Source organism: Natrix helvetica (genome assembly GCF_964273705.1).
Source record: "Natrix helvetica genome assembly, chromosome: 4".
Lineage (NCBI taxonomy): Eukaryota > Metazoa > Chordata > Lepidosauria > Squamata > Natricidae > Natrix > Natrix helvetica.
Genome location: NC_138550.1, coordinates 105,960,306 through 105,985,796, shown reverse-complemented (window position 1 = coordinate 105,985,796; position 25,491 = coordinate 105,960,306). Strand labels below are relative to the sequence as shown.

General features: G+C 37.4%; 1 protein-coding gene across 2 annotated transcripts in view; it reads left to right on the top strand.

Annotated features, from left to right (window-relative positions):
* The first annotated feature begins 499 nt into the window (after window positions 1–499).
* CTDP1 (CTD phosphatase subunit 1) overlaps window positions 500–25,491 on the top strand; it is a 38,261-nt gene continuing 13,269 nt past the window's right edge. Inside the window, exons 1-8 of one of the 2 annotated variants that reach the window (XM_081951906.1) lie at window positions 500–1,280; window positions 5,475–5,558; window positions 6,450–6,543; window positions 7,435–7,563; window positions 8,063–8,213; window positions 20,284–20,374; window positions 21,442–21,608; window positions 23,266–24,339. In XM_081951906.1, coding sequence (XP_081808032.1) covers window positions 598–1,280; window positions 5,475–5,558; window positions 6,450–6,543; window positions 7,435–7,563; window positions 8,063–8,213; window positions 20,284–20,374; window positions 21,442–21,608; window positions 23,266–24,339 — 2,473 coding nt within the window. In that variant the 5' untranslated portion in view covers window positions 500–597. Of the gene's footprint in view, window positions 1,281–1,935; window positions 1,972–5,474; window positions 5,559–6,449; window positions 6,544–7,434; window positions 7,564–8,062; window positions 8,214–20,283; window positions 20,375–21,441; window positions 21,609–23,265; window positions 24,340–25,491 lie in introns of those variants that run through there. The other variant, XM_081951907.1, reaches the window with a different exon arrangement.

Below are 25,491 nucleotides of genomic sequence, written 5' to 3'. Positions count from 1 at the left end.
ATAAGCAATATTATTTTTATCTACATTTTTCAGTAACTTTGGTTGCATTTTTGTACCGCTCACTTTAAAATATTGTTTTAAGTCATTCCAATACTCCCTGCGAAGTTGGGCAGGTATATTTCGGTTTCGGTCCCCTCCATATCAACAGTGTGGAAACGCCAAATGCTAAAGAGATCTCTGTTTCTTCTCCGAGAATTTGCAGAATTTTGGTAAAAAAAAAATTTGGGTAAAAAAAAATTAAATTATTTCCTATATATGTTTTTAAATGCAGAATTTACATCATGGTTTGAGGGCGCTGGATATGACTAACGTCTGAAGATGAATTGTTTAGCAACTTCGATAATCTTAAAACCCACCCAGCTATTGAGCGGCTTTTTCTTGACCAGTCTGGTGCGCATGCTCACACCCGCCAGAGAAATGCATGCTGGAACTTGTAGCTGCAGAAGGAAAAAAAACTTTGCAAGTTTTCGTCCCACAATTCCTCGAGGAGGCGAAAAACATGACACTCTGTTATGCAGTCCACGCGGAGGGGCTGGCAAGTACAGTAAGCGCGCACCTGCGTCACCGCGGAGACTAACAAGGCATAAAAGAAGGAAAATGGGCGTGGCTCAAGCGGCTACGTCAGAGTTGGGAACGAAACAAGAGCCTGTTCGGTTGAGCTTGCTCCACGACTTGCTCGAATTCAGCGTCTGTCCCTTTAAGCTTGTCGGGGCGCGAGAAAAGGCTGTCTCGCGCCTGCGCATCGGAATATTGACCTCGCGCTCGTTTGGCGCTGCTCGTGACTACTTCTTGTTGTTATTTTTTTTTTCTGAAGGTGGTAGTTTTGTGTGGGGGAGGGTAAAAGATAAACGTTTTGCGTTCGATTCTTCCAATTCAACCGATAGAGGCGCCGCCGTTGCCATAGCGACCTGCCCTTCGACGGGCCAGGCCTGGGACGAAGCCCCAGTGGCCGAGGCCATGGAGGAATCCGGGGCAACCGCCTCGGTCTGTGGAGACGCCGACGCCGCGGCCGCCGTTACGGACGCCGCGTCTGAAGTGATAGAAATCCTCGTTCCTGGCCCGCAGCCGCTCCGGCTGCTCGAATGGAAAGTAGCGACCGGAGCAGCAGTGAAAATCGGCTCGGTCTTGGCGGTCTGCGCGCCTATCCAGATCCCAGCACGGCCGGGCGCGTCGCCTATCGAGCCCGGCCTGCAACGGGCGACCGAGCGAAAGGTCAAAGCCGAGCGCCCGGGAATTGTACGAGAGCTGCGCGCCCAGCCGGGACAAGTCATTCCGCCGGGGTAAGGAAAGGATGACGATGACGGTCTGAGCGGGTGGGCCGATCCCTGAGGACGCCGCCTCTGATCCGCGGGACTCGGACCCCTCAAGTTTCGGGGTGGGTGGGTGGGTGCTTCCTGGAGAGATGGCGGCGGGGCTAGCTGACTCGCTCGCTCTGCTTGTTCCTCAAGCGCGGTGAAAGATGAGGAGCTTGCGGGAAGCGCGCGAGGGGCAGGCCGTCCCTTCCCCGCCCTCTAGCGCTGCGGCTCCGGTGACAGCCGAGGCCCCGCTCCTTTTTCTTTCTTCCCACCCCGGTCGCCATCCGACGGCGCCATCGTGAGGGGAGGCTTTTGCAGGCCTAGGTTGCCGGAGAACTGGCCGAGGCGACGGGTCCTCAGAAAAGCCTGCCAACCTGCCTCAGATAGCCTATATAAGCACCTGACGCTGCGTGAAGTGGGGGGGGGCGGGATTCTGCGGGCAGCGTAAGGAAAAACCGCAGTCTGCCTCTTATGAGAGGGCGCTGGATGAATTGGACTTTATTTTTATTCAGTCTCCTGGATTTCCCCCCTCCCCTTTTTTGGGGGGGAAGTGGGAGGAGTGACTAATTGAAAGCAAAGCCTAAGGATTCGGAAAGATGAAAGGAAAATCGAGGACTCAAACCCTGTCCCTTCATCGATTTTCTTTGTGTTTACATTTTGATTATAGGTGATGACTGTAAGCGTTCATTCAGTATCAGTTCTGTAACCGTTAATGGGGAGGTGATATAAGAAGCCAATAGAGACAGACACTAGATGATCATTAGCAGATAGTTTGAATTACCTAGGTCAGAAGAATGGATGGTTGCCATTAATTCTTAAACTTTTTCGTGACATCTTCGTGTGTGATCATCTCTGATGCCCTGGTAGATTTTAATAAGTTAATGTTTTATGTCCATCTGATTAAATCCAAAAACTTAGAAATAATTACACTGGCTAACTAGAGATTAGAAAATATTTCAGAGATTTTCAAATTTTAAGATGTGGAAGTTCTGTTTAAGTTGCACAACTGCTTTCTAGATCCATTGCTTTCAGATGAAGAGAACACTGAACAGTGTGAAATACCAATTATTATTTATTTCACTATATTTATTTGCAATGCCAAATAACCCTATTCTCAGAAAACTTTCAGAATAGCATCTATTACTCAGATCCATTCAGAGAGAAAAATGAAAGAATGCAGCTAGCAGATATATTGCAAATAAACAGTATTGCAAAAAACTGAATTTTTAAAAATTAAATTAAATTAAATTGATTTTAATTTATAACAACTTTTCAGTGAGAAGGCATTCCTTAATGGAAAAATTATCTTCAAAAGATGTTTCCAGTGCAGAGAATTCATTTAATTAAATATAACTTCATGAAAAATAATAATATTCATAAACCTTAGTGTATGGTTTGAAACTCTGTAAAACTCAAAATGTATATTTTTATTTATGTTTTGAATTACACCTAGAAAGAAATTAGAACATTTTCTAATCTGGGTGCCTTAACAACCCAGACCAAATCATCTGTCATAGATGACTAGATTAGAAACTAGTAAAGGAAGTATATCTCAATAATCTTAAAACAAAGATAAATATGTTACAAATGCACTTTCCTAAGGAAGGATTAAATTCGCATGCTGTTTTACATTGTATACTCATAATCAAAACTGGAATGAAAAGTATTCTTGAGTATAGTCATGTTGTTAATATGGAATATGGTTGCATCCAGAAGTTGCCAAATGTCTTTTGATTGATTACGGCTCCCTACCTATATTTAGTATAGCAATTTAAGTGGGTAATAATAGATAATTTGAGGTTGTGAAATCCAAGTTGCTCCAAACAGTAAAAAACTTTTCTTCTTTTTTGTACATTTGAAAGAGCAGGCAGATTGCTGCACAATAATAGCTTTCCCTGTTACCTTCGCCTTCCAGAATTACATATTAAATGCTTGATTCTTGATATTTTATGGACATACATGTGTGGTTTCCTTGGCTATTTTTAATGAAAGATATAGTAATTTTCTTGCTACCTATCTTACTATAAGATGTGTAAATTGCTAGTGCTTTTACATTTGTTTTAATTGAGGAAGGTGTTATTGATTGGAGTTAGGGACAGGTGTTTTTATAGGAACAGTTACAGCAGGACTCTTAATCAACCATGAGTTCTTCTTAAATCTTGTTTAATTTCACCTTATTCACTCTAGGTGTCATATTACTGAATTATACCATAGTATTGGCTCTGACTGTTACACCCAGATTAAATTAAATGCAATTGATAGTTGTATTGAATATGACTGGCATACTCTTGGATATTTACTTTCTTGCAGTTCCACTTAACGTTTAAAGAGACTATTCGTTTGTTTGAATATTTCAAGGTCTCAAAGTGGGGAGAGAATGGGCCTGTATTAGCAGCTCCATCCTTCCCATTCCATCCTTTATGCATTCAGCAGGAGATCTGAAGAAAAATGAAACAAAATGAAAAATGAACACATATTGGCTTCAGTAGAAACACAACTTTCTATGCAATCCAGATTATGAATAAAGCAAAGTTTTTGATCATACTAACACTGTACTCTTCTTTCAAACCAACAAATATAATTCCTTTTCACCTGAAACTATGGGAAAGGGTTTTTCCCATCGTTTTCAGATTGTAGTTTTTCTATTTGTTCTAGTAAAACAATTGAAAATGTTGTGGGTATTTTGCTTCCAGGGACATTTTTGTCAAGAATCTTTTATATATAAATATGAAGAGCCTACATCATGAAGAAATATAACATTGAAATATTTTTCTTTTTTTCTTTTCTTGGGATAATTAAGTAAACATCACATTAGAAGTGAATTTCAACTTTATTTAATAATATACATGATATTAATGATGTTGGATCAGGTGTCATCCACCCTTTCTACATTTGGAATTTTCCCCAGAATTTCTTTAAATCATTAAAGATTTCTAATTCAACCAGCGACCACTACATTAAAGTAATATATAAATTTGATAAATAATTAAATCCTCTCACAAGTTTAGCACAAACAATTCTCAGGATTTTGGTAGTTTTTACAAAAATATATTTTATTTAATGTTGGAAGTTATAAACAGAGTTTGGGGTGTTTTATATTTGTAATGTAAATGGTGTATTTGCAGACCAGCTATAATTTGACATTAAAATGCTATCTACAAAGATGTCATAAAAAAATAAATGCATTTGCCCTTAGAAGATTGTATGCAATAAAAATTCTGATAACAATTCATAAAAAAGAAAACAACCCTTGAAAACTTGTACGCTGAGGTGAGACTGTGTCATATTATTGTATAATATATGACCTATTTTCCCATTATATGTTTTGTATGTGGCACTTTAAAAACTTAATCAATTTTGTAACACTAGCTTGTAAAAAGAATTGTCACAGAGGGTTGTGGTAGTGTTGACTCAAGTGGTCTTGTGAGATAATCATATACTACTTTATTCATAGTTGTGCGCAAGTAATGTTTGCTTATTATGGAATCAGTAATGAAGTCCAGGCTGATGTTTATCTTATTCCAGTATCTCTTAATCGATGTTCATGAAACATCAGTATTCACCAGATATTTGAAGAAAATCTGCAAGCTGGCCCTAAGAATCTAAGATAGGTTTTGTGGATCTTGGATCCATATAATTTAGTACATCATCAAAGTGAAGGTTTAACCAACTTTTTCTTCAAGATATTTTTGTGACAGTGAATTTTTAATATTCACTTCAGCCAAGTTCATATACCAAAATAAGCTGAATATTACGAAGGCATGTTTAAAAATCTTCTAAATATTGATAATCAGTAATCACATATGCAACTGCATATGCCCTATTAAAATTTATTCTTATTATAGTCTTTATTTTGCCCATATAAAGACTATATTCAAAATATCTATATAAACCAAAGTAAAATAATAAGAATATTATTACTGAAGCTGTTCATAGTTGTTACTGATTCACAATCGGTCATAGAGGTCCCTTGTTTGAAAAATTATAGCTTGGTGGCTGAAAAATAAAAGAAATATTTCTTGTGTAAAATAAGATAGCATGTAAACATAAATAATATATATTATATATTTAGTGTCTTATTTACAGAGATTGTATATAATTTACACAACTTGGTTTTGATGGAAACTGAAATTTGATGGTTGGTTTTTTTCTTAAATCTGATTCTTTATTGCTTTTCAGGGGTGTACTGCTAAGGCTAGAAGCATGTAGCCATCCTGTTGTTATGAAAGGTTTATGTGCAGAATGTGGTCAAGATTTGACACAGTAAGTACTATTGTATGGAGCTGGATTTCTCTTAATTATATAGGACTAAAATTGAGGATTACAGAAACCTCGACTTACGACCAGAATTGAGCCCAAAATTTATGTTGCTAAGTGAGCTATTAAGTGAGTTTTGCCCTATTTTATGACCTTTCTTGCCACAGTTGTTAAATCAGTCACTGTAGTTGTTTGGTTAGTAATACAATTATTAAGTGAATCTGTTTTCTCCATTGACTTAGCTTGTTAGAAGGTTACAAAAGGTGATGCTATTAGATGGTATTTCTCCCGGTAGTACCTCAAGTCCCCCCTGAAGCATGTGGCATATGCAGTCTAAATCTTGATTTTTAATGAGATTGTCCAGAATAAATTTTAAAAGTTGTATCATATATAAAAAGAGCCAGAAATCCCATTTTGCAAAAGACCTTGTGTTTTTTGCCTACTCTCTGAATAAACCTTGAGTGCTTGAAGTATGCTGTTTCTCAGGTTCTCAAAGTATTTTTTTATGTTTTTTTAAAAAAATTGTCTTTATTGTTTTTATAAATAACTCAAGCTGGTGGACGTTCGTAATATTCCTTCCTCCTCCTATTTTCCCCACAACAGCCCTGTGAGGTGAGTTGCGCTGGGAGAGCGTGACTAGCCTAAAGTTACCCAACCTGATTTCATGCCTAAGGCAGGACTAGAACTCACAGTTTCTTGACTGGGGTGGGGGGGATGTTATGATGTTACCTGGCAATTAAGCACAGTGTTTACTTGTGCACACCAAAGACTATTTGACACATATAATGTGTGAGATGGTTGTGAAAATTCATAGCACAGTAAGTTGGTTAGCCCTTTACCTTTTGACAATTCATCAATTCGTTCAATATTCTTTGTTCTCTTTCCCTCAATTATTAGGTTACAAAGCAAGAATGGAAAACAAAACATGCCCGTTTTCACAGCAACTGTATCAATGGTTCATAGTGTCCCAGAATTGATGGTTAGCTCCGAGGCAAGTATACTGCTCCTCCTCTGTTTTGGGGAGAAGTCCAGAGTTTAGCAAATTTCATTAGATATTTCTTCATAATGCATATGGGGTCCACCTTAGCAAGTATTGGAATTTAAAGCAATTCAATTTCAGAAACCCTTTCATGAGCTATCTTTAAAAAATCAGCTTTTGATGATGGAACAGTTGCCTATTTTAAGTGTCAGTATTAAATAAGAAGATGGTATATAAATAATGTAAATTCCCAAAACAGGAAAATGGCCTTCTGCTGTATTATCTGTTACCCATGTTTATTATATGTATGTTTCCTTTTGAAGAAAAAAAAAATACACTAATTGTATTCTGATCCTCTCTTTTCTCATTGTACTTGGTGGGACATAATTGTGAGGCTTAACTTTGAGGTATTATATCTATACATTACTAGCATAATATACTAAATTTGGAATACAGTATACATCCCTGGCATATATTTTCAGGAATGGTAATAAAAACGCATGTTTAACTATATTCTGTAAAATATTTTTTTGCATTATACATAGTATTACCAGTTATTTATGCATCAATGGAATAACAAATAAGCAGAATTTAATTGTACACCACTCTTTCTTACAGTACAAAACAGTTATGTAGGAAAACATTCTATTCCACTTCTTCACATGCATCTGCTACTTACTGTGAATAAAAATAAAACCATATTGCTAGAAAATTTCAAAATTAAATGTTAGTATCTATTTTGAATAAATAGGTATGTTTTAATAGGCTTGAACCTGAAACACTGCTACTCTCAGAATTCCAGGTTCCTCATTAAAAAGGAAAAATAAATATAATTCTATTTCTCTTCTTTTGAGCCTATGGTGTTTGCATTTGCACTTAATATAATATATATATTTATTTTAGCAAGCTGAACAGTTGGGAAGAGAAGATCAGGAAAGGCTACGCCGAAATCGAAAACTGGTGCTAATGGTAGATTTGGATCAGACATTGATTCACACCACAGAGCAACACTGTCCACAGATGTCTAACAGAGTAAAGCAACTTTATTAATTACTAATCTCTATAATAAGTATAAAATCATTTTAAATAATATTTTAAAGTGAAACTGATTTGTATGAAGTAATTTTTTTAATGGTCATGATGGATGGATGGGCAGACAGACAGATAGATATGGCATATATAGGTAGATACAGAGAGTATATCAAAGTTTGACCCCATAGAAGATTTATTATATAAATTACATTAAAGTTGCCATTTTCTTCTAAACACTTTCTGACTCATTTGATGCATGACTATTGAACTTAGCATAGTAGTAGAATACTATAGTTTTCTATAGTAGTACAGTAATTTCTATTGGGGGGGGGCATCATACTGTGTCTATGGAGTCTGACTCTATCATATCCTAATTTCTTTGGAATGCAGCCATGGTTTTCTTTTGGAGCAAGCAGATTTTTCCTCATTATTCATATATGCTATTCATATATATGACATAATGTCTTAAGGTCTTACTGTGGATCTTTCTGTCCCTTAGGGAATATTTCATTATCAGTTAGGTCGAGGTGAACCTATGCTCCATACACGATTGCGGCCTCATTGTAAAGAATTCCTAGAAAAAATTGCCAAGTTGTATGAGCTGCATGTTTTCACATTTGGGAGCCGGCTTTATGCACATACTATTGCAGGTAAGTAGTATTCTGCATTAATAGATATTCCATAATTGTAAGGCTCTTTTTCAATAAATTTTCAAATCTATTTGCATCAAAGCCTTAATTATAATGCTTCTGAAACCTAAAAATATTAGTATTTCAGTTATGTACTCATTTTTAACAATCCTATGCAGGTAGCCCTTGCTTAATGATCCAATTGGGATCAAAGTTTCTGTCACTCAGCTATACAGTTGTTAGGCAAAACATCACATGGCTACATCACTTAGCAATAGCAATTCCAGTAGTCCAGGTTCTTGTCATTAGACTAGATCCTCATACTTCTCCTGCTCTGCTCTAATCACCTCCACTTCAACTCCCCCCACCACTAAAGCCCTCATACCTTTGCCTTTTTTTTGCCACATAGCATACTACTGCCATTATTTACTCCTGCAGCTCTCCACCGCCTCCCCCCCCCCCCATTTGAGCTTTACCATCTTCCATTATTGACGAGGTGCACCTGGTCAAGACAGCTGCTGGCCCTTTGTGAGGTCAGGAGGAGGAGGAGGAAGACGGTGAAACTAGGGATGACACAGGGGAAGCTGGAATAGACAGTGGAGCGCAAGGTGGCCAAACAGTATGCACTCCCAGGAGCCCCATCCATAACATAAATAAATAGGGCTAGAAATGTCAGCACTCTCCATTCCAGTGTTGTCATAGTGTCTTGTAACTATGATCCTACAGACTCCAAGACAAGGCAGAAGGACAGACTGAAAAAGTTTTCTTATCCATACTGTAAACCAATACGATTATAAGAAAAAGAATAGAATAGGCCATTTGTTGTTTTCTTAAACCAATATCCTGAATTAATTAGTAGAAAAAAGCAATCATGTTTCTTTTTTCTCCAGTCAATTTAGTATTATTGGATATGTTTACCCTTACAAATCCCATTTAGATCAGATAAGATATTGTGCCAAAAAAATTTAATGCTGTTATTAGCATAAAATAATCTTATGTTTATGTATAAATAGTATTGACAATTGACAGTAATATTATATTATTGTAAGCTCTGCCAATTGATTTGAAAACCATTCAGATAGTTTATTTATATACAAATCTACCTGGCTGATAATGAATAATGGATTCATTTAACGACTATGCCATTTCTTTAATGACCACATTAATTCACTTTATGACTGCCACATTCGCAAAAATGGGTTGTAAAATTGATTTGGTCAGGTAGTGACTCACTTTACAACCATCAGGACTTATGAGTATAATTGTCAGGCTCAGGTGTGGTTACAAGTCAAGGACTACCAGTATGTTTTATGTGCTTATGAAGCTTTTGCCCCTTTCCTTACCACCTTTCGTATCAAGCCTGCTGTCAGAGTTCCAAATATCATCCAAAATTAAATCAGAGTCCAAGGCAGAACTTTCCTCAAACTTCCAATTTATTAGAGAGATGTTGGCACATCTGTGGAAACCTGAATCTGACGTCCTGAGTTTCCCCACCCAGTTGAAAGTTCATGATCTTGCCCCCACACCCACAAGTCCATCACATGGTCCAATATTCTACTGCCACGCTGGCAGTTCCACTCATCCAGTTCCAGTCAGGCTCAGAAGTGCAGAGACAAAAGATGACCTTGGGTTTCTAGAAAGGAATTTTTTATTTTGAGAACAACACATTTTACTCTTTACTATTCCCCCTCCCAATTCCCCACTAATGAAAAAGCATAGTAAAATAATAGAGTGTGGCAGGCCAAAGATCCTAAAAGGAACCGGCTGCAGGCCTGACACCTATTATGTCTGTATGATTCTCTGCTAAATATGATACTACTTTTTAGAATCATAATGCTGTAAAGTTGAGAGAGGCCATTTGAAGCTTTGATTCATTCTCAATGCAGAGATCCACATTCAGCATCAGCAACAAATGGTTCACAAACACGTCCACTGAAGAAAGAAGTCTGCCATGTTTGTTAACTGGTTCCACTATGGAACTACTGTTAGTGGGGTTTTTTCCTAACATTCATTTGGGATCTGTCTAATAATGTAAATGCATTGTTCTTAGGCACATACCCAAAATGAAAGTTTTTTTTTTGTTTTTCCGATGACATAGTTTCATAAGAATGCTCTTGTGCATCTCTCTAATCTTCCTTCTCTTCAGGATAATTATATCCAGCTCATTCAATTTTTTCATAGGATTTAGTTATCGTTTTTCACCTTCTGTAATAGTTTTCCTACTTGGAATCTGTTTCAGTAAAGCCAGAAGTCGACTCAATGTTGAAGATGATTACTTTCTATGTCTTGTAACCTATGTATTTATTTTGATTCATTTGTGTCTTTCCTGACCACATCACACTAATCAGTTATTATTCTAAGATCTTTTTCATAAGTTCTGTTACCAAGCCAGGTATCTCCTATCTCAGTGATGGCGAACCTATGGCACTCGTGCCATAGGTGGCATGCGGAGCAATTTGTCAGGGCACGCATGGCGCTGCCCTGTCAGCTGGCCAGCGCGCATACACGCGCTGGCCAGCTGAGTTCACCCTTTTTTAAAGCCATTTTTCACCCTCCCCAGGCTCCAGAGACTTTATGGGAGCCTGGGGAGGGCGAAAAGATCCCCCCCCCCCGAAGACCCTCCGGAGGCTTCATGAGCTTCCCTGATGGTCCCTGAAGCCTTCGGAGGGTCGTTTTGACTGCTTTGGAGGCTTCAGAGAAGCCTCTTGAAGGTCCCTGAAGCCTCCGGGGGGCGAGGGAGGCTATTTTCGCCCTCCCCATGCTCCTATAAAGACTCTGGAGCCTGGGGAGGGCGAAAAAAGCATGCAAAAATGGGTGGGGTGCCTGTAGTGCACGCATGCGCACTGGGAGGTCACACATTGCATTATGGGTGCGGCACGCCTGGACACGACCCCCCTGCGCTCCCCCCACTTATGGCACATGAGCCAAAAAAGGTTCGCCATCGCTGTCCTAACTTGTTCTATGTGTTTAATTTTTTTTAACTTTTAAAAAATGTTTCTACCTCATTAAATTTCATTCTGTTAGTTTCAACATATTTTCTAACCTATCAAGATTCTTTTAAACTCTGTTTGCATATTATAAAAACATCCAATTTTGTGTTCTCTGCAATTTGATAAGCATTCTTTCAACTTCTTTACCCAAAAGCAAGAGGACTAGGATTGAGCTTTGTGGCATTTATCAGTTTTTTCAGTTTTATGAAGAGCCATTGATGAGCACTCTTTGAATCCAATTTTTGAGCCAACCAGATACCTACTTGTCCCACTATTTCAACCCACACATAATTGCCAAAGAGAGCGTCATGGGGCATTTTGTCAAATATTTTATACAAATAGTCCTCTGTTATTGATGATAACTGGGAATTTCCCTTGCTAAGTAATGTGTTTGTCAAACTCAGTGTCACATAACTGCACCATTTTGGCATGGCAGTTGCACTATATCCAATTGTCATTGTTAAATGCAATGTATGAATTACATACTGTTCTCATTTGCAACCTCCGGCCAGCTTCCCTGCTGACTTTGCTTATCAGGAGATGTCAGTGAAGGTCACAAATGGCAATCACGTGACTGTGGAACACTGCAAAGTTATAATCATGAGGCAGCTGCCAACCACCTGAATCACAATCTCCTGACTGGACAGACATTGACTATAACTTCAGAATCAGTTGTAAGTACCACTTGTTCAGCACCATTGTAACTTTGAATGGCTGTTGAACGAGTAGTCACTAAGTGAGGACCGCCTGGATTGAAATGAAGATACATTATATCTGTATGAGATAAGGTGTATCTGACAAGACTTGTTTGACAAAGCCTTGCAGGCTTTTATTAATTAAATACAGTATTATTAAGGCGCTTACAGATTGAGCTTTTTAGGATCTGCCTATGATCAATTTTAAATCTTCCCAAGTATATATGCTGGCATCTTTTACTCACTCACTCAACCATCCTCGCCCCTTTCTCATTCCTACTTCCAATGCTGTCTTTTTAGCTTAAAGCTTTAATTGAGGCTTTATTCTCATCAAGAGAAACAAATCTTCCACATTTTGCTATTATTCTAGATTATCCAGCCTCTCATACCATAGAACACTGATGGCTAACCTTTTGGTGCCGAGTGCCCAAAGCGCATGTGTGCATGAATGTGTGTGCGTGCATGCAACCCCAAAATAAATGCCCCACATATGCACTGTGCCCCACCCCACCCCACTGCGCATGCCTACTTGCCACCACCCCCCGTGCATGTGCCCCGCCCCACCTGCACCCCATTTTGGCTTCCAGGTTAGTGCTGGAGGCCTTCCAGGCCCCTAGTTGGGCGGGGGGGTGCACGCAACCCCCCAAAATGCAATGCACGCTCCCCTTGCACATGCGCCCTGCCCCCCGCACATGCAGGCATGACAGAGACCCGAAGACCAGCTGGCCGTCGGGAGCCGTGCACGGTGGAGCTGGGCTGGGGCAGCAGCTAGTGTGCCCACAGAGAGAGCTCTGCGTGCCATCTGTAGCACGCATGCCATAGGTTCGCCATCACGGCCATAGAACTTCTCAGTATATGTCCTTAAGGCTGCTGATGGTAATTGGATTAGTGTTTCAAGCCTTCAGATCTCCAGAGCTTCTAGAAAGGATCCATGGCTTTTGCTGACGCCTAGCCCCACTACTCTCATTCTCACTTGGGGCCTAGGGCCAGCAATTTGGCCTTCTCCAAGTGACCATTCAGTTTCTCCATTGTTCTCCCAGTTATCAGATACAGTACAAAATATCTGGTTAATAAGATCAAACAGAACAGAATAACAAGAGTTGGAAAGGACTAGATCTGAGTGGTACCCAATTATTCACCAGAAGTGTTCTGAAAAAGTACAATTTCACTAACTTCTGAAAGTTCTAGAATATGTCTGCCATTAGCTTTCAATAATGCTTCCTGGCTTCAATCCTTCTCTGTTCTTGAAATTTGGGTATTCCAGGCAGCTTCTGAGAAGATTTTGGCTTGACTGCTGGGGATAGTTTTAAAGATATCTATAGTGTAGTGTAACCCATTCTTTGAGCATTAGTAGGCCATCATTAGGTCTAATGAGCCTTCTGTGCATGTCACTTAATCAGGATGGATAATGTCTTGAAAAAAGTAATTTGATTAAAAACACTCTTCCAAACCATCAGCTGTTTACAACATCTGTGAAATCTATGGAGTTCATGGTTTTTGATCAATACTACCACAAAACGAGTAGTATCCCTCTATCCCAGAGGTGGGCAATTAATTTTCCTAGGGAGCTACTGAAAAACTGAAACTCTTATGGAAGGCCAAATCAATGTAACCCGATTTGATGTTCTCAAACTCCATCACAGATTGCATCAGGCAAAGGATGAGTACCACACAGATACAGAAAAATACTTTCTCTCATCGGGTGACTGAAGGAGGAAACAGTGATTGCACAGAGCCAGACCTGACTTGGCTTCTTCTCCTGCCCCCTACAGCACGCATATTTACATTTTATTTCTAATTTCCGATTGACAGGAACATTCAATGGACTGAATGCGAATGACAAAAATTAAAACAATTTTTAACTATTTTAAATAATTTAATTAAATAATTAAATATACCACTGCGAAGCGGTATATAAGTCTGCTATTGCTGTTGCTACTTAAAAGGCAAATGCTGTCTTGGCGTGTTTTAATGGGCATAGAGTCCAGATCAAAGGGCCACTATTTCATTCTACTCTGCCTGGTCCAAACCCCTCTTGGAATATTGTATTCAAAAAGAACAGTAACATACTGGAACAAATTTAAAGAAAACAGTGCAGGGTCTGGAAATCAAGCCCTATGAGAAACATTAAAGGATGTTGGTCATCTTTGGTCTTTAGAAGAGATGATTGAAGGGATATAATAGGCTTTAAAGACTTGTTATGTATAGGTGGAGTCAGCTTTTCTTTATTATCCCAGTGAGCAAGACCAGTCTAATAGTTGAAAGTTATAGGAATTAGATTCAGGATAGACATCAGGAAGAGCCTTCTGATGTACATATATAACTGTCAGTTTGTACAGCTGCCACATGAAGTGATGAGCTGTCCTTCCCCAGAGGTCTTCAAACAGGCTGGATAGTCATATGTTAGATGCATTGCTGGATCCTGCACTGAGTAAAAGTTTGAAATATATTCTTAAGGTTATTTCCAACTCTAATTTTGTGGTAATGTATAGCAGATCATACATAATTTAAGCTCTAGATGGCAGCATTTTGCAGCTAAATGTATGATTTTTTAAAAAATGTATTTAACAGGTGCTGTTTTAATTTTTAAAAGTACTTTTGTTCTACATTAAAATCAAATGGCTTTTTTCAGCTTTGACAAAAACATATTTTAAATCTGTGAAGTAATGTTTCTTAAATTTTACATATGTACCCAATGCTTAGAATTTGTCAGGAAAGAAATATTTCTGCTTTCAGTTTCATATCTTACAAAATTGCTGTTTGTAAGTAGCTATGGGAAATCATTTAATATATGAGTACTTGTATGGAACATATGCAATATATTTAATATAAATATAGAGACTTCGGTGAGTTATTAGAAAGCCCTTCTGAAGCATTATATTGAATGATCTTTAATAAAGGAACATCTAGAAAAGTTGATAAAGTCAATGATAGAAAATAGATGATTAAAGACAGATAACTAAAATATCTTCATAATAGTATGATGCCATAATAATCTAGAGGGCAGAGAAGGATATATTAAGGAAATGTCCTTGTTAAAAATATGTCTGTAAAAGGATGATATATTTGTAGCTCTCCATATATTATTAAATTAGTCTCCAGATTACTCATTATTGACTTTGCTGATTAGAATTGTTGAAAGTTGTAATTCACCATAATTAAGAGGATTACAATTTTCCCTCCTTTGCCATATGCTAACATGCTTAGACTAAACAATATCGATTAGAAGTCTAATAAAATAATTCTGCAAGCAACCATATATCTCAATAATCAGATGTTTCTTTTGGGATATGCAATTTTTTTGTCTTTCAGAAATACAAAGAAATATGTGCTGTGATATTTTTTAACCCCAGAAGAAGACAGTAGCAAAATAGTTCAGTAAAGCTAACAAGGACACTGTAGATTCAGTCACCAGGAGTTGAATTTCACTCTTTTTAAATTTTTTTTAAAAATATCTAAATATCTATAGGATATTGGGGGAGTGTTAGATTGCTTTTTGTTTGCTTATATAATGTCTGTTTTAATATTCCAAGGCTTAGTAGAATGTCATTTCTTTATATCATAAAGAACTAACAGAACTTTGTTTTAAAAATTACATTTGCACTACATTGTGTTGGATAAGATCCAGTCCGTTTCATCTATTCATCCCAATCACAGTTATTTTTGGATGCTTTAGATCAGTGGTTCTTAACCTTCCTAATGTCGCAACCCTTTAATACAGTTCTTCATGTTGTGGTGACCCCCAACCATAAAATTATTTTTGTTGCTACTCTATAACTATAATTTTGCTACTGTTATGAATCATAATATAAATATCTGATATGCAGGATGTATTTTTATTGTTATATATTGAACATAATTAAGCATAGTGATTAATCAAAAAAATAATATATAATTATATATTGTGAAATATTTATTTCTAATTACAAATCAATGAAATTTTGTCTGGGAAGTTTAAGAGCAGGCTCCCAGCTCTAAATGGAAAGAATGCCTTTCTTTTGAAAAGAAAAAAAGGAAAGAAGAAACAAAACAGCCACCAATTCTTCCTTTCTTTCTCTTTCTCTCTCTTTCTGTCTCTCTGTCTCTCTCTGTCTGTCTCTCTCTTTGTGTGTGGCTCTTTATCTCTCTCCTCCCTCCCCCATCGCTGTCTCACTGGGTGTCTCTGTCTCTCCCCTCCCTTCCTCTCTGTGTCTCTCTCTCCCTCCCTCCCCATCTCTGTCTCTCCCCTCCCTTCCTCTCTGTCTCTCTCTCCTCCCTCCCCCATCTCTGTCTCTCTGTATGTCTCTGTCTCTCCCCTCCTTTCCTCTCTCTGTCTCTCTGTAATTCTCTCTGTGTATCTCTGTCTCTCTCTCCTCCCTCCCCCATCTCTGACTGTGTGTCTCTGTCTCTCCCCTCCCTTCCTCTCTCTCTGTCCATCTGTCTCTCTCTCTATCACACTCCACACACACACACACACACACACACACACACACACTGTGGTCACCTCACCTCTTCTTTGGCTGCTGCACATGCTCACATGGCGTGCGCCGCCCTCTTCTCTCTTGACAGTTGCCTCATTTCCAATGGAGGGGGGGAATGCATGTGTTTTCCTCCCTCTGCATGGATTTCCCACTTCCTATTGGTCCCATTGTTGCTGGAGCCGCTTTTGCTGAATCTGGTGCGGCAGCGGGACTCTTCCCATGGCTGAGAGTTTCGCTGGCATCCGCTTCTTGCCATCGCCGCCGTGCCGTATTCAGCTAAAGCGACTCCAGCAGCAACGGGACATGCTTGGGGAAGGGAGAGCCGGAACTGACTACCCGGGATTGTGTTTCGGCTGCCGCTGTGAAAATGTCTGTTTTCCAGCTGCAGGAGGCAAAGAAAGAAGCCAGTCTTTGGAAAGAACCTCCCTCCCCCTCCATAGAGCCCATGCCGAAAGATAGGAGAGGGCGGGCTGGTTTGAATGTGGGCGAGCGGGCGGTTTGGGACCAGCACCTCCTTCGCTCATTCAGGCAGGCAGAGAAAGAAAGGAGGCTTGTGATAAAGCACCCCTGCCACCAAGGGCGAAGGGGAGCACCTTTGCCCTCGACTATTGCATGCTTCCTTTCTCCACCCGCCCAAACTAGCAAAGAAGGTGGGCCACTAAACCACCCGCTTACCCATATTCAAATCAGAGAAGAGGGAGCCACCCACCCCTGGTCTGTCTGACTCACTCACTCACTCACTTAATCACTCACTCTTAAAAGTACCTGGCAGTACCCTCGGAGGGCTTTGGAGAGCTTCGGAGGGCAGCTTCTGCAGAAGTCCGGGCGAGTCAGAACATGTTCCCGCCATTACAAAGTCTCTGAGGCTGTAATTGTATAGGGTGTAAGTGTGCACCTATGTTTTCCATGGCATGTAGCCATGGCGACGCTTTGCGCGGCCGGCAATGACTCCAGAGCCCATCCGTGGGGGATTTCGAGGAACGCAAGGGGGAGTCTAAAGTTTAGAATTCAAATAGTCTTAGCAACCTCTGTGAAAAGGTCGTTCGACCCCCAAAGGGGTCGCGACCCACAGATTGAGAACCACTGCTTTAGATTTCCATATGCATTTCATTTTCATGTTGTACATTGTTGCAGAATGAAGAGTATATTGTGTTTTTTTTTTTTGTTTTTTTTTTGATGTATGATCAGGGCAGGAGCTTGATAATTTTCTGATTTTATTGGTGACTTGAGCATGGAAAGAGACATTTTTACAGGGATTTTGATTTTTATGACTAGGCTGTTTCAAGTATTCTTTCGCTTATCCATTTATACATTCATTATGTTTTCAATATAGTGGATGTTGATCTGAACTCTACAAAGTTTTATTTTTCCATGCATAATATTTACATATAATATACATAAAACTATGGGAGAAGTTGTCCAGAGTTTGGGAATTGAGTGGCACTATTATGCCAATGTATAGCTTTTACTCTCTTTTTTATCAAAATCCAAGAATTTTCTAAATAAGACCCTATAATAATAGAATGGATAAGGATGAACAAGTTAGGGCTTGATCCAAATCATATAGGACTATTTCAGATAAGTCAACATGCAGATTAATAATAGACATTCAACTTGTGCTGAGTTGGATTATATCTATTTATTTAATATACATCCTACCTTTATCGTTTCTTTATAAACAACTCAGAGCAGCTAACACTTCATGTTGGTTTACCCACAAACATGAAGATCCGGGGAGACCAACAACATATTTGCTCACCAAATATGTTCATTTTCTGGAGACACTAAACATGATTGTTATGACGTGTCTAGAATACATATTACATGGATTGCACTCTACATGAGCTATTTTTGAAAAATATTTGGTGACACTACCTATTTCACTGAAGACTATTGACAACTGCCTGTTAAAGGGTATATGACTGCTCTAGTTGTTAAAGTACTTATTTTCTATAAATTGCAGATTGAGACTAAATATCTGAATACACGCATGCACACACACACACGCATGCACACATACATACACACAAAAACACACACACACATTATCCTTTATGAGGTAGCCAGGCATTAGGTTATTTAGGACTTTAATCCTGCCATCATTTAGATGCATTTTTATAAAAATGCAAGGAAACAATTTTCTGACTGTTTCTGTATTTATAATTCTTCATAAAGGAAGGCACAATTAAACTGACTGCCCTTTTGAGTATGTGGTTTCATATCAAATTATATAAGAGTACATTGTTTGATTGTCATGTTGTTCCTGTGCTTTAAATGTACTTAAATATTTAATTCATACAGACTAGGAAATTATAATTAAGTTCCAAAAAAGATGGCATTGGGAAATGAAATTTCTATTTATATTGCTGTTTCAGTAAGTCTTTCCTTGTCTGCAGGAGGTAATAGTTGTGAGAAAGCCTGTGTGTGTGTGTGTGTGTGTGTGTGTGTGTGTGTGTGTGTGTGTATGAGGAAGTTTTGGCTAAATGTAGGCTGTTAATCTAGTCAGAATTTGTTTCTTATGTTGGTACAGATATAGAATTATCCTATGTCCCGGATTTATTTATTGAAATGTATTTTATTTTAATATATTTATGTCCTTTTGTTTTCCAAGTTAAGTGGCTTGTTTCATCTGAGTAACTATGCATTTTCTAAAGTTTTATCTGGTGATTATTCTCTTTAGCTAATTTTTTCAATTCGTTATGCCTAGGTACTGCAGGGGTCTCACAACAGGGATGATTCTACATGAATTTGCTGAAATTCTTAAGCAAACGCGGGTGAGTTAAGGTTGAATTTCTATCCTTAACTCTCACATTTTCTTGCTTTTGTGGGTTTTAAGTTATTACTTTAAGATGCAGTTGTTTTGACCTACATGTATCAGCTTTAATAAATGACTAGTGATATCTGGAGGTGTTTTGCTAAAAGTCTTCTAACTTCTAGAAAATGCTATGTAATTGCCAATAGATACTAGATTGCCCTAAGTGCATTACTTCCTGAATCACCAGTCATGTTTGAACATGGAATTTAGACAATTATGGTCAAAACTTTAAAGTATTTTTTTAAATATCTGCTTTAAAAAAGCAAGTTTGTATTGATAATCTCTAGAATATAAGTATTATATAACCAGCCAAGCTGGGCATTGCCTATCTGATATATAATTTATCAGGTACTAAATATTTTACACTACTAGGCAAATGGCAAAACCAAGAGATGCATAAGATGATTTTTCCCAGATTGGAAATTCTGATAAAGCTTTGATAAAACTGATTTTTGTACACCACAAACTAGACAACACAAGTATGATTTTAAAAAACCAATACTATTACAAGGACAGCTATGTGGTATTTATACACAAGTGTTAGAAGTATAACTTAAACCTGCAACTGCAAGAAATTTCTATTGAAACTTTTTCCTTATCTTGCCCACTTTGCTTAAGCATTACAGCACATATTTAGTGCTTTGCCTAAAAGCACCAAAACATTTATCAACACTGAGACCTGCTGTTGATAAATGAGAGACATTGTTCAATCCTGAGACTTGCAATGAAAATGTATGAGTGATCAAGATGGAGTATCTTGTTAATATTAACAAAATGATATGATGCTAAAAACCAGACATTCTGGTTTAAATTTCAAGTAAGAACATATAAAATAATAGTCAAGCTTCAAAATATTTTGCCTAATATTATTTATTCCAGCATGTTCTAATGTATTATAAATTATATACTAATTCTTGAATTAGTGATGTTGATTTAATTTGCAATGTTATTAGTAGATAAACATATTTTTGAATTCAATAATACATTTTATTTATATAGGAGAACCCAGATGAATATGTATGTGTGCGTAATTTGTAGTAATCTAGAAGACAAACACATAGTATACAAATCCCTGCAGAAAATGTATTAATACTGAAAAAATTAATTTCAGGCTTTTTTTCCCTTTAAAAGCATTTTTGGACTCTGAAAAGAAGCTTTTTTCCCATCGAATATTGTCAAGGGACGAATGTATTGATCCATATTCAAAAACTGGCAACCTTAGGTATGTATTGTGAGTAAACTTATGGAATAAATATGCAAAGTATATTGGTGGAAATAGCAGATAAAAATCAATTAAATATTACAAGTATTTCCTGTATTCTCAACTTACATTTCACTTACATGCACAAGTATTTCTGTCAACTTGGACTGAAAAGAAAGATTTGTATTAGCTAAATTGAATGCTATGTTTGTACCTGTAAATGTTAGAAAAATCATTTGCCCTAAGCTTTATTTTGTGTATTTCTTTCTAAGTTATACTTTGGAAACAAAAAATGAGTACTAATTTACATGAATGTTTAAAACATTGCTATTTCATTTTGGATTTTTTATTGTATTTTTAATAATTTATTATGTTAAATATATTGTTAGGCACAAGAAATCCAGGACCAAGCCTGTGCAAATGAATATAAGTTTATTCCATGCTAGCTCTCTAGAAAAATCTGAACTACTAACAGTCAAGGCTAACTGGAGATAGATAAGAGTCAGTGGAATTGAAAGAGGGATGGACTTAGATTTCTTGTGTCCTGAAGGGACTCCATACTGATGATGCACCAGACCCCTCCCTTGGGCTCCGCCAGTCATCCACATAGATCATGAGAATAATTCTGGTTTTGTTTGTTATGTTTTGATTTTTTTAACTCATTTATTAAAAATTAGTAGTGCATAACAAAAATTAAAATCTTACTAACATCTGTGCATTTTATTTAGACTATCAGGATCTTGCCATTGCTTTTTCTCAACTGTATTGCATTTACTTTGTTTTTTGTTAACTCTGATTTTTTCTCTTGCTGCCCCTTCCTCAGTAATTAAGCTAAAGTATCCACTAAGCAAAATCATATCTGTTTTTATCTACATCTGAGATGAATTTCTTCTGTACCGTTACTGGTTGCTTTAGCCAACAGAAGATCATTCTTGACCAGTTGGTGGTAGAACTGAATGTCAGATGAACCTAAAAAGTAAATGTTTGCTTGTATGTTTCTGTCAACTTGTCATACCCTATTAGTAATTATTTTAGAGTTACTTAAAAGTAGATAACCAAAATAAAATAATTTTGTTCTCTGGTTGTAGGAACTTATTTCCTTGTGGAGATTCCATGGTTTGCATTATTGATGACAGAGAAGATGTTTGGAAATTTGCCCCTAATTTGATCACTGTGAAGAAATACGTATATTTTCAGGGTATAGGTGATATTAATGCACCACCTGGCTCAAGGGAAGCTCAAACAAGAAAGAAAGGTACTGTAACTGTCTAATATACACAACGGCGGGAAACTATGTACTAATTTTCAATATTTGCATCATACAAAGTAAATTGCCATCATCTTTGTTTAAGCAAACTATTATCTAATCTAAGACAGCATTGGAAAACCAACAGAACCAGTTTTTTCTATTAAACATTTAGCAGATATTTATAATCACTTTTAAAAATGATTACAAGATGGCTAGTAATAGATATATAAAGATGGTTTTTATTGCATGGGAAGTCATCAAATGCTAATAAGGCAACTTACTTACACTTATCAACTATTTTTAAAGTTGCCTTCTTGTAAGGAAAAATATGCATCAATATTTTAATTATACTGGCGCTTTTTCAACAATATTAGGATAGATTTTGAACAAAAAATAAATTTATATAGTAAGAAAGAAATGAAGTATTTTTCTGTGGTATGGTTTCAGCCTGGAGTCTTTTGTCCTCCTACTTTCAAGAAAAGTGAGAGAAAGAAAGTTGTTGTAAAAATACATAATAACTTGTCTACCATCTAATCCGTAACCAGCCAATTAATCTAACTCAAACAGGTTCAAATTAGGCACCACAACTTAAAAAGGAATTAATAGCCACCATAAGTGCTTCTCTGAGTAGCTCATACATTGTGTTGAACTATAATTTATCCATAATTAATTGACAGTGATTTGCCTTATAGATTACAGTAAGATATAAACTGTGATTTATAAACCACAGTGGTTGGATTTATATTGTCCTTAGCCACATAAAAGCCCAGTGAACACAATGCAGTGTTTGAATCCAGCCAGTGACAGCAGAACTAAATATGCCTTATTAAAAATTGAACTTAATTAAAGCAGACTGGTAAATAACAGCAGATAGAGCCAATTGCATACTTCTTATGTATGTCCCCACTTGTGCTGTTGTATATTCATAAGCGCTTTTTACATGATGGCTGAAAAATAAGGATGTAGTGTTTTCCCTGCTTGGAATTACATGCCCAGAATGTTCTCTACTCCTTATCTTTTATGAAAAGTAAGGCAAAAGAGAATTAGTCCAGTCTATAGGTGACATTTATGAAAATGGACATTTAAATATGTAGAAACAGAAGTATACAATTATATTTTTTTCAATCAACTGTGTCACTATGCTGAAGCACATCCCAATTTTGGTGTTATATTATAATAGAATTCACACTATCCAGCTGGTATACTTCAGTTAAGAAAATGATACAAATGGAATAATCTTCTTGATCTCTTGTACTCAGGGAGATAATACATACTAATTGTATGAATTTTAAATAGAGATATAATCTTGTAGCTGAAGATGAAATAATGTGCTTTTCACTATTTTGTGTAGCCAAAAGTATTTAAAGTAGATTATTGTTTTTAACCCTGAACCAATTAAATCCCTGTGCAACATAAAAATATAATTGGCTCAGCTTCCTTCCCTCCCCATGGATAGGGGCAGGGAAGGGGGAATGTCATTAACTAATTTCCATGGGATTTTTTTTTTTTTTGGTATTCCTTATGTGATTATTAAAGAAATCATGCAGGCCCATGCTTTTGCCTTAAATAAAGATGTATTTAATTGGATAATTTATATTAGTTGGTTTTTCTACACCTGTGTAAGCTGAATTTGAATTTAATTCATATTGCATTTTTAATTTAGTAAATCATTCCTCAAAATCACTGGATGCATCTGATCCAGCAGCAGTAATAAAAGATTCTGAAGAAATAAAGAACACTGAAAATGTGGAAGAACAGAGCAATGGCATTAAGAAATCTACGAAAGAAGTAAATGGCAATAATTCTGTCAGCAGTGAGAATTCACCATGGGATTTGAATTCTAACAATAAAGGAACAACAGACTCTGTGTGTGATTCTGATCAGATAACAAATGTTCCTAATACAAATAATCAGATGAGTGCCAAGGAATCTTGTGTACCTTCAGATCATGAAAACAGGACGGTTACAGGCAAACAGCAGATTCAAGACAAAACATCCAATTACTTGGACTTTGAGTTGTCTAGCGATAGTGAAAGTGATAGTGGCCTGGAAGCTAAAAAATCTTTATCCTCTTCTGCCTCAGATAGTGAAAATGAAGGGAAAAGAAGCTGGAAAAAATCAAAGCATTCTGTGCAGGAAGAAAAGGGTGTACATCTGCTGGAAAATGATACAAATGTAGAAAATGATGGACAGTTGAACCATTCTGGAGACTCTGCATCTTCACTTACTGTCAATACCCATCCCAAAGCTTTGGATTTGGAAACGCATGAGGAAATTGAACAAGATAGCCTTTATAGTCTAGGAAATGGTTGTGTAGACAAGAAGGAAGCTGAAACAGAATCTCAAAATAGTGAACAATCTGGTATAACTGTGGGAGAATCTTTAGATCAAAGTATGGAGGAAGAGGAAGATGATGACACAGATCATGATGACCATTTAATATATCTCGAAGAGATTCTTGTCAGAGTGCATACAGATTATTATTCCAAGTATGATAAATATGTCAGAAAAGAAGCTGATGAACTTCCAGATATACGAAAAATAGTGCCAGAACTGAAACAAAAAGTATTGTCAGATGTTACCATATTATTTAGTGGATTGTACCCTACAAATTTTCCTATTGAAAAAACGCGGGAGCATTATCATGCTATTGCACTTGGAGCTAAGATTACAAAAAATCTTGTATTGAATGAAGATGACCCCAATAAGCCAACCCACCTTATTGCAGCCAGAGCAGGTAAATAGAAAATAAAATTACTTTGAATTTGAAGAATGAGTCTCCCCTGGGTAGCTGTCATGCTTTTCCGTTGTTGTACTAATTAGATCCTTCAGTAAAATTACATAACTACCGTATTTTTTGGTTTATAAGACGCACCGGAGTATAAGGCGCACCAAGGTTTTGAAGAGGCAAAAAAAGGTAGGTAGGTAGATAGAGGGATAAAGAGGGAGAGAAAGAGAGAAATACAGTAGGTAGATAGGGAGAGAGAGACAGAAGTTAGGTAGGTAGGTAGATAAAGGGATAGAGAGAGAAATAGAGTGTGTGTGTCGGTAGATAGAGGGATAGAGAGGGAGAAATAGAGAGAGAGAGAGAAATACAGTAGATAGGGAGAGAGAGAATAGGTAGGTTGGTAGGTAGAGAGAGTGAGTAGTTAGAAGTTAGCGAGAGAGAAATAGAAATACAGTGGGTAGGTAGGTAGAGAGAGTGAGTAGTTAGGTAGGTAGAGGGATAGAGGGAGAAATAGAGAGAGAGAAATACAGTAGATAGGTAGGGAGAGAGAGAATAGGTAGGTTGGTAGGTAGAGAGAGTCGGTAGATAGGTAGGTAGATGTATAGGGAAAATAGAGAGAGAAATATAGTAGATAGGTAGAGAAAGAGAGTAGATAGGTTGGTAGAGGGATAGAAAGAAATAGAGAAATGCAGTAGATAGGTAGGGAGAGAGTAAGTAGATAGGTAGATAAAGGGATAGAGAGAGAAATGGAGAGTGCATCGGTAGGTAGGTAGAGGTATAGAGAGAGAGAAATAGAAAGAAAGAGAGAGAGAAATACAGTAGATATGTAGGGAGAGGGAGAGAGTGGGTAGGTTGGTAGGTAGAGGGATAGAGAGAAATACAGTAGATAGGAATAGAGAGAGAGTTGGTAGGTAGATAAAGGGAAAGAGAGAGAGAAATACACTAGGTAGAGAGAGAGAAATAGATAACTAAAGTACGACAAAAACTTATTGAAGCAGGTTATAGGATGAATCTCAGAAAGTTATGAACATTGAAACTGACTTGAAATCAGTAATGTTTATATACATTGCCTTAACTCTACTAAATTTAGTGGGACTTGGGTATGTATAAAATGTAGCTAGAATTGACATCACAAACATTTTATTTCCCAAACACTCACAA